We start from the raw sequence: 10,635 nt of genomic DNA on the forward strand, positions 1-10,635 counted from the left end.
TTGCAATAAAGTCATATACTGTCACTTGGGCTGCATCTAATGATTATTTTCATTATCAGTTAATCTGCAGATTACATTAATGATTCATTGACTGATCATTTAGTCTATGAAATGTCAAAAATTGTAGAAAATCTTGCCATTTAAGCTTAACTGATATCTCCAAATGTCTTATTTTGTTGTACCAAAAGTCTAAAACCCAAATAAGTGCAGTTTACAATCAAATTTGACAAAGAAGATCAGCAAATCCTCAAATTTTAGAAGCTGCAACAAGAGCATGGTTGGCACTTTCTCAGTATTTTGGCTAGAAAAGGTCTAAAACATTAATTAATTATCAAAGCAGATGCTTTGGTGATTTCCCCCCTCTAACAGTCACTATAAACTCAGAATCTAAGGGGGTTTATGGGCATATTCCAAGTTTACAGACACATTTTATGGTCCTATAGCAACACTGAAAAGCCCTTTAAAGATATATTTGGGTGACTATAAAAAGTCTTTTGAGCACCACACAGAGGCACTAAAGTTGCTTTTGATAATATGGTTAAAATGTGCAGCAAGACCAAATAAGTTTAAGTCATGAAAAACAATTTTTGTGATGTTTCCTGTAGGACTGTTGAATTAATAACAACATGTGGCCTTCAAACATTGTAGTGCAGAGAAGAAGTCATATATGAAGGGAGGTGAGTATAAGCTGTATTAAACGTACCCCAATGATGATTTTCCAGAGGTTATTCCTCTTCTTTCCTCGTTCAGTGTTTCCCCTTTGACTCTCCAGCTCTGATGTCCCAAACAAAGACGCAGCCTGTTCAGCCGAGCGGTCCTCTCCTTTGGTTACTTCCATGCTGCTGAGTGCTGCAAACTTCTGCCAGTGTTTTCCAGGAGGGAGTGAGTGGCACACAGACCTCTACCCTGGCTGAGGAGTATATGCTGTGTGTAGGATATGACCCCTCTGCTCAAGTGTAGCACCGCCTTGTTCCTTGACGTCTCCAAGTTTGCAGAGCAGCAGCATGTGATTGATCTGGGAGAGAGTTGGAGGCTGCGGGGCTGATTAAAGAAAGCTGAGCCGACCTCAACACTCTGCTATTTTGGCTCAAGTGTCATTTTCCAGTGAAGTCTGTTCACTAGTAAAATCAGATGCTTTGTCCACTTTAGGAAAGAGTTGGAGCTATAATGAAAAAATATACAAACACATACATAATATTTATGTAAATACGTGCCTCAAAAGTGTTATTCACATTTAATGTTTGAGCTGTAAAAACAAACAAACTAACTGTCAAACAGCTGCTGAAGAACTTCAAAAAATACTTACTGTGAAGTGACTTAACGCTGCCGCCATCTTGTGGTCAGACTGGAGTGGTGCGCTATCCCTAATAACATCCAAAGATGACAGTATAATTTGGGCACATGGGAGAAGTTTGCCTGATGGGCTTTTTATTCATTTTAACTCAAAACCACGATTCTTCCCCCGTCTCACAGAAGAGCCCCGAGGCAAACTTCCCCTAACAGCCCAAAATGGCGTCTGGGACAGTTGAGTCCTATAAAAATACTTGATAAAGTTATATCCAGTAGCTTTAGTTATGCAGTTAACATTAGCCTGTCTCACTCCAACGGTTACAAAAACCATCTACCGGCTTCTATAAAGCTCAATAACTTACAGGATATATCTCGTTTGTTTAACCCGCAATAAAACATAACAATATTATTGGGGTTAAGTGCCACACTGATTGGTAGCTCTGGTTTGTTGCTAGGCAACAAGTCAAGGACGTGACTGCTCGACTGTTCTGGCTAGCTGTTCAAAGCTAAGCTAAGCTAACTGGCTACTGCATACATTCACTGTATTCATAAGAGTGGTATCAGATGTCTAATTTAACTTTCCGCTAGAAAGCTAATAAGGACATTTTCCTATATGTGGTTCTACTCCCTTAGTTATTTGGTCTTTCAACCATCAGAAAACGGCGAAAAATGTCTGTAACAAACAGGGTGCAACCCGGATATTGGGAACACCGACTTCCGCTAGCTTAGCTCGCAGTTGAAACAATGGGGTGTCCAGTTTGTTTTGTCACTAGAGCGTTTTGTCTAAACAACTGTCCAAATCCCAAAGATATTTAGCTTTCAGTTGCATAAATAGAGCATCAAATATCACACTGAGAACAAATGAAGATTTAGTTTTTTTTTGTTAGAACAAAAATGACTTAACTAGTTAAAATATCAAAATAGTTACCCATTATTTTTTTTATACTAACTGAAAACTAGAGAACTGAAGAGGCCTCTTGAATGAGACATGAAATGTCTTAAAGAAACTCAAGCAAGTCCAGTCCTACATATGGCACTTGGAATTACCATGACCTGGATGAATGAGAATCTTCACCAGCAACTGAAAAATAGTTTCAGCTGTAATTCACATTGCAGCATCATATCTTGCAGGTTCACATTTGTTTTAGGCTTTATGAAATTTAGCCTAAGGCAAAAATGATTTAGGCCAGGCCTATTCAACGGCGGCCCACGGGCCACATCCAGCCCAGTTTATATATTGACTTTGCTGTTGTAAACATGACTTTTGCTGCCATAGACTGTATAAAAATACGTCCTATGTATTTTCCTAAACACTTGACCTCAAACAAAAATGTAATGTGGTGAGGTGTGTGTATGTGTGTGTGTTTGTGGTAGAGAGAGGGAGAGGGAGGGAAGGAGGGGCTATCTTCCTAGTAGAGAGGTAAAGGGTGTTATTGGTTACTGCTATTGCCACTTGTTATGATTCTGGTCATTGATAGCATTAAGTGTCTGCAAAACCTCATAATGTTAATATCCATACAATGTTTAATTCTAACATGGTGTGGATATTTACAATGTTGTCAACCTGTTTTTTATTTAAACCAAAATTTAATGTCTGTCCAATGTAATAGTCCAGTGTTTTTCTGGCGTGAATGTTTGTATATCCCTTGAGTTTCCGAAAGAAAGACTGGTGGGCCTTTGATGCTTCCGGTTTAACAACTAGTTTTACTCTACTAGTAATCTAATCTCTACAATACTTCATAACTCTGTCTCCAAATATATCAACCACATATGACGGTTTATTTTTACACACCCAGTTTAAACTTCCTGTGTCATGTTTACAAGTGATTATTCACTCCCTAGGTAAATGTCAAGTTGTCATGAACAACATCACGAGCAGAGCACTCAAAGCGACATTATTCAGTGAATGACACACAACAACAGCTGTCATGAATATTTATGAGGTTTGCTTCTTTCCTGTCAGCTATCATGAAAGCGATATTTTAAATGCACACTCAGTTCTGCAGTTCTTTGCTGTTGAGCTTCATGTACAAGCACCATAGTCTGCTGAACCTTCAGCTACTTAAAAAAAAGGTTATTGCCACACACTCACCTCAGCTTTTTAAACCTGTGCACATTCAGGGAGAGCAGGTGGAACAGGTGGAGTGCCACAAATATCTGGGGACACAGATGGACACCTGCCTGTCTTTTCAAACACACTCAGACACAATTTACAATAAACCACTACAGCGCCTCCATCTTCTCAGGAAACTGAGAAACTTCAATGTCAGTAAAAAGATCTTAATGATGGTCTACCGGTCACTCATAGAATCCATTCTCACCTTCAATATCACCTCCTGGTACAACTTTCTCACCAACAACAGAAAACAAAACTCTCGCGGATCACAAATCAAGGCAGCAAAACAATCGGTTCACCACAAACTCCACTGCTCCATCTGTATGAGTGCTCTGTGATCAGGAAAGCCACCCTGATCACAGATGAACCCTCTCATCCCCTTCATCACTCATTCAGTCTCCTCCCATCAGGCAGGCAGGAGATACAAAGTCCCACTGGCCAGAAAAACAATTTACAAAAAATCATTCATTCCAACTGCAATAACAGCCCTCAACAGCAGAGGAATTACAGTGCTTTGATCATGACTTGCTGCTGGTCCTTTTCTTTTAAATGTCAATGTTTTGTACATGTACCTTTTTTGTGTGTTTTTTTTAGATCGTGTAAATGTCTTGGATGTGCTTTAAATGTCTTCTGTGTGTGTGTAAACCTAGTGTTGAGCCCTGTCGAAGACAAATTTCTGTCGCCTTTTGGTTCCAGACAATAAAGTTTTCTATTCTATTTTATTCTATTCTATTCTATTCTATTCTATTCATTCACTCAAGAAGTTAACATCATACCTGCTTTCTGAGTCAATGCTCTGGCTTGCTGCTCTGGCCCTCTTGAGCAGCCCTGTTTCTGGATGCCACTAAAGAAGCACCAGGTGTGTGGCTGGACCCCTTTTCATTAAAGTAATCCTGCTGGAATTTCTGTGGGTCCTGTCCAATACTTTTCGTCCCAGTAATAACAGTGCTGAGAACAACTGTTATGAAATTGGCCTAAGGGAAGTTTTCAGTGCCAATCCTCTCTTGGAGTCACTTTCACCAAATAACTAGGGCCTATGTGTCACATTTCAGCCAGTTCTCCATTTTGACCTATTTTCCCCTCTATTTGTCTGCCACACAATAAAACTTTGCACAAAAATGTATTTAATTCTACAGACTGTTGCTGCTTTTTCAGTGACCAATGTTTGTATCCATAAATCAGAAAACATCCCTCATGTAAAAGGAACTAATTTCACATCATTAAAAATAAGCACATACTGTAGTAATCCAGTTCCCTGCAGTATAAAAGCATCCACAAGATGGTGATGTCACAACACAGTTAAAGTAACACTACATTTTCGTCACTGTTGCAGAGATATTTTCATGACGCTATTAATAAAACTGCTCCTGATCCCTGACAGCTTCAACACAGCACAGGCATATTTCAGCTTTGTGAGGTCCAGGTTCCCCTCAGATCCAGTTGTGTCATGTGGCGTGATAATGGAGATCACATGTGGCTGGAGCTGCTGACCTTTGACCTCTGCCTTGTCCTGCACTCAAAAACAGCCCAGGGTTAACTTGTCCTTGTCTCCCTGTGAATGTGCATGTGTTTGTGTGTGTGTGTGAGGGCCTGAATATGAAAATAAACCCGGTTTTGTGTTTTACAAGGGTGTTCATGCATGTATGTGTGTGAGTGCGTGTGTGTTTTCGTGTCTGGCTGTGGTTGCAGTGACTGCGGGACAGTGTATGTGTGTGTGTGTGTGTGTGCTGCTCAGTGAACTGATGTCTCCCAGCGGTGTGTCTCCCTACAGCTGTCCCTAACCCAGCTGGACTGCACAATATGACCTTTAATGTTGACCTACACATGTAGCACTTACTGTCCTCATCACATGTTCCACCCGACTCCTTAAAGTCTTTTAAGGAAACACTTGACGAGTGTGTCACTAATCCTATGCCTGGCAACACTGCTGAATGCACCGAAGACATGTTGAGCTTCAAAGCATTTTCCAGACTCCAAGAACATAACTTAATCATGACATTTACAAAAATATTCCATTCTGGTCTTCTCATATTTTGAATAATTTACTCAGTGAAGCATGTGCATGACTTCAGAGAATCCTCAAAACAAGTAGAAAAATAAAACACTGTACTTAAAATGCGACTTTTTCATACAGTGCACAGGAAATACAAATACATCAAACTTTAAAGCTGCTGTATTCAACATGAACTCTGAATGCCCCCACACAGTTTCCCCTAAGGAACAGTGCTGTATGTACTATACTCTGCATCTGCTTGTTCCAACACTTCACTGAAGCAGGTACATGATGCTTACATGCATATCCAGGAAAATCTTAAAATATGCAGCTTTTATGGTTGCACTTCTGCATAAGATGCACATATGTTAAGCATAGTTTTCGACACACTCTGCCTCAGCATTTGGTACATTTTGTGGCCTTGAATACACTCTCAGATAAGTGAGTTTGAACAATGTGAGGCTACATATTGTGTTAGTTTTCTCATTGGTGAGTCTGTTAAGAAAGATGTTGTTGGACTGATTAAAAACATTGAAGGTTTGGAGGTTTAATAACATTTTAAAAGCGTGCTTCAACACAGGGGTCTTCAATGTTTTTCAGGCCAAAGACACCTTAGCTAAAAGAGGGACAGAGCATCCATTTTCGTAGCTGCTTATCCACTCGAGGGTCGCGGGGGGGGCTGGAGCCTATCCCAGCTGACATTGGGTGAGAGGCAGGGTACACCCTGGACAGGTCACCAGACTATCAGAGGACTGACACATAGAGACAGACAACCATTCACACTCACATTCACACCTACGGACAATTTAGAGTCACCAGTTAACCTGCATGTCTTTGGATTGTGGGAGGAAGCCGGAGTACCAGGAGAAAACCCACGCTGACATGGGGAGAACATGCAAACTCCACACAGAAGGGCTCCCTCCTGGGATTGAACCAGGAACCCTCTTGCTGTGAGGCGACTGTGCTACTCACTACACCACCGTGCCGCCCCCCTATTACATATATTACATAAAACTGGGTCTCATCCATCAGTAACATGTAGGGTGGCCTAAATGCCGTGTATAAATCATAGACTGTAAGAATAATGGATGTTGCTACTGTGACATCAACAATTGTTTTGTGGACTCCAGTTTTAAAGTGTCGAGTCTGGCATTTTCAGAAGGGACCAGATCTGAGAGAGAGAGACCGAGGACGCTATCGGCAGACAGCCTGTCACTCAAAGTGGCCCGCTCTTAATTCTGTGTACCTTTCAGCCTTGAATGAATTAATAATTTTTATTTCGGTTCCATACGTCTGGATTATTTCACACACATTTTCTCACACTTAATAGAACATGCAAATGCCACACAGGAGGGCTACCCCACCACAGGTTCCAGCCCTATTGCTGTGAGGCAACAGAGCTAACCACTGCATCACTGTGCTGCCCATTTTACTTTATAATCCAGAATTCTTTTACATTTTAAGACTTTTTTAAAACTCAGCAGAGAGCTAATTTCAAAAATCAGCAGAGTCCATTCCTAAACTCGACTCCCAAAACTGAAACATGTGTATTTTACACTGGTTCTCACTTTACATGTTTCATGAATAAACAACTCTGAAATTATAATTTCCTTCTTTTGATTAAAAAAAAAAAAAATTGAATACAGACAGAGAGGCTTATGTTGACAACTCAAAAAAGTGTTTCCAATGTTTTTAAATACATAGTGTCTGTCTTAATAAAATATAAATGGGTTAGTTGATTGTTGTGAAGGAGTAAATTAGCTAAAGAGACCATAATCATTTTTTTGTACCAGGCTGTGAATGTGTTTATTTCTGCTGTGAAGTAGCATGGATGTCTACGGGGCTTCACTTTTCAGCCCGAGAGGTTGCCCCTGGTATAAACATACCTCTTTATGGTGCATTAGCTATTAAAATAATAATGATTGGCAGATTCATTACACATCATGTCTGTTTCTGAGGTGCATGGTATTTCAGAGTCTCTTGTTCAAAAAGGTTAAAAAGCAATCAATTGTAGCTCACAAAAAAGTCTGTACGCATAAAATGATAATACAGATAAGTGGCTAATAAGCTTCAACAGTATGTTACTGTTAGCTAATTAGTTTACCTCGCTGTTATGGACAGGTGATTCACAAACATTTAGTTTTAGCTAGGTAACATGGTTGCACACGGATTCATGTGTACAGTTAGCCTGTCATCAGTACTGTACATTAAATGGGTTTTTTTTGCTTTTGGCAATTTATTTTTCCTAATATGTTGAATTCATGTTAATTTGTATTTTCAAACCTATTTTAATTTTTGAAAAAAAATAAAATAAAATGAAAACTTAAATTACCAAACAATAATTTGGCAGCCCCGTCCATCCATCCATCCATCCATCCATCCATCCATTTTCATTCGCTTATCCGGGGCTGGGTCACAGGGGCAGCAGGCCAAGCAAAGTATCCCAGACGTCCCTCTCCTCAGCAACACTTTCCAGCTCCTCCTGGGGGACCCCAAGGTGTTCCAAGGCCAGATGAGATATATAATCCCCATAGCATCTTCTGGGTCGGCCTCCTACCAGTGGGACATGCTCGGAACACCTCCAACGGTAAGCAGCCATGAGGCATCCTAATCAGATGCCCGAACCACTGACCCCTGACCAACTAACCCCTGTAGACACAGAGTAGCACTCCGAGCTCCCTGCTGATGTCCGAGCTCCTTACCCTATCTCGAAGGCTGAGTCCAGCCACCCCACAGAGGAAACTCATTTCGGCCACTTGTCTCTGCAATCTCGTTCTTTTGGTCACTACCCAGAGCTCATGACCATAGGTGAGGGTTGGGACGTAAATGGACCAGTAGGACCCAGATGGACCTTCCAGTTCAGCTCCCTCTTCACCATGACAATCCAGCGCCTACATCACTGCAGAAGCCGCACCAAACCGCCGATCCATCTCACGCTCCATTTTACCCTCACTTGTGAACAAGGCCCTCTGAGGACCCTCAGTAGTTGCTGACCGCCCGATTGAAGACCCGTGCTTTCACATTCTGGTCTTTGCATTTATATGTGCATGTTTAATTCAGTTTTCTGTTCTTGAAACATTTGCACTTGCAATAATTATTGCACCAAGACATGCGTCTGTTAATTTATTTACTCTATAGTCCAGAATAAATCAATTATTTAATTCAAAGACTCACAGCAAACACAAAGCACTGAACCTATCAACAAGTGACGCAGGTTTAATTACTGCCTTGTGAGTCTGGTTCTCTAAAATCAATTAGGCATCACTGTTGGAACAATTCACAGCCCTCAAAGCGACACTTGAAGTGGTTTGAACCCAGACCGAGCCACGACTTATGAATAACACATCAGGGCAGAGCAGCAGTAGGTGTGCTTAAAGAATTCATCGGGTGACAGTTATAGGCACATCTTCCCCATGAGATTTACTGTAGGCGCTTGTAAATCTGCCATGAATTATTCATTCAACATGACACAATCCTCAGCACATTATATTGAACGCTTCAGTCTCCTCAGACATATCTGTCACTGACTACCTGTCAACCAGGATTTTCAGTAGAGCTGGATGTCTTTGGTCTGTTTGCTTCTGTTGTTGTCCTGAAATAATGAGCACCTTTCAAAGCTTTTGATATAAACTCACCCACAACTGCAACTTAAAATACTGCTGCCCACCTACTGACTCTGTGTGTGTGTATATATATATATATATATACATAGATTTGTTCTCATTGTTTTTGACACTTATTAAGCTCTTGATTCACAGCATGCAACAGTTAAACATGCATGTTTTTGACATGTGCAAGGTTTGTTTATTTGTGATATTTGCTAAGAACAGCACAAATCTGACCTGTGTTTTATACAGTAACTGTTCTGTATAATGGGAAAAGAAGTCCCAAAAAAAGCCTGTTCACGCCCACATCAGTCTTCTCAAGAACATAATGGGGGAGTAGATTCTGGTGCATGCGGTTTACAGGTTCATGATGAAACTTAATTCCTGCTAATGATGCTGTGAATCTGCTGAGGTGGCATTTGATAGTTGAAAAGAGACAAAGCTGTGGATTCTGCCAGCGTTGCTCTTTTACAGCTGTGAGAAACAGTGTTACCATAAGTTTACTTTAAAGGTTCCCTCTTCACTGTACTGTTTAATTGGAATATAATGTGCCAATATGACATATCATTATTGTGTTTTTATCCTTCGTCATGCTTCAGTTTTATGCATAATGTTTTGTTTGTGTTTCATGATATTTGGAGTTTACTGACATATTTTAACACGAGTTTACAGCCATGCTAGCAGCTCTGTGAGGCTAGGCACAGCAGGTGGTTTAAGCTTAATGCTAATGTCAGGATGCACACAAAATCAATGCTAACTGATGTTTAGCATATATATTTACCATGTTAATTTAGCATGTTAGCACTTAACACAGTATAACTGTGGCTGCTGTAAATGTTAATGTAAAAGTTTTGCAACATTAGCTTTGAGACACACAGCTTGTAAAGAGCAAGCTATCTTTATAGCTGATGGGTGGTGGATGGGTCAAACAAACACAGGACTTTGCCCTACGGGACTGGTGATCGTGTCGTGCGAAACCAAGTGAACTTTAAGGTTTTTAAAGCTATGCTGTCACTAGCCCTTTTTAGATAGGAATTGTGCAAATTTGCAGGAAAGCCCAATCAGCCTTCTTTCAGCATTGGCAGTATAAAAACAAAATCGGGGAGGGCGGAAAATTGCTGCCTACCTACTTTTGTTTATAAAGAATGTGCCTTTTTCAGGGCAATGGGGGGCATGAGCAAGTAACAAAACGTGTAGCTCAGCTTGTGACGTAAACAGTGATGTGGGAGGGAAGCCTCGGCTAGTCAGGCGGCGGTAGTCAGACAGCGATTCTCTCATAAATCGGCCCATTCTTCACCGTTCCCGTCATCTGACAGTTAATGGCCTCTTCATTTGCGAGGGCAAGGAGGGCGCGCAATGCCTTGTCTCCCCAGTTGCTCATCTTTACAGTGTCTGCGTTTCCCTCTTGCTACTAGCTGCTTGCTAATTCCTGCTATCAGCTGTTTCCTGTTTATCCACCGCCAGTGGCTCACACTTGCTCATCATCAACAGCTCCTCCCACAAGTATTCAACAGCCCCTCCCGTTGTGGAAGGCCACCTCGGTCTGTTTAAACTTGAAGGGTTCCGCCAATATGACTACCCTACGAGGCAGAAAATTGGGCGCCTCGGATCAACTCGCCATTCCGCTTTTG

General features: G+C 41.1%; 1 protein-coding gene across 1 annotated transcript in view; it reads right to left on the reverse strand.

Annotated features, from left to right (window-relative positions):
• enpp1 (ectonucleotide pyrophosphatase/phosphodiesterase 1) overlaps window positions 1–1,023 on the reverse strand; it is a 38,708-nt gene extending 37,685 nt beyond the window's left edge. The window contains exon 1 of the mRNA XM_033649116.2: window positions 704–1,023. Within this exon, the coding sequence (XP_033505007.2) occupies window positions 704–838 (135 nt within the window). The 5' untranslated portion in view covers window positions 839–1,023. The remainder of the gene's footprint in view (window positions 1–703) is intronic.
• Between the last annotated feature and the right edge of the window lie 9,612 nt (window positions 1,024–10,635).

The sequence above is a fragment of the Epinephelus lanceolatus genome, chromosome 13, assembly GCF_041903045.1.
Source record: "Epinephelus lanceolatus isolate andai-2023 chromosome 13, ASM4190304v1, whole genome shotgun sequence".
NCBI classification, from domain to species: domain Eukaryota; kingdom Metazoa; phylum Chordata; class Actinopteri; order Perciformes; family Serranidae; genus Epinephelus; species Epinephelus lanceolatus.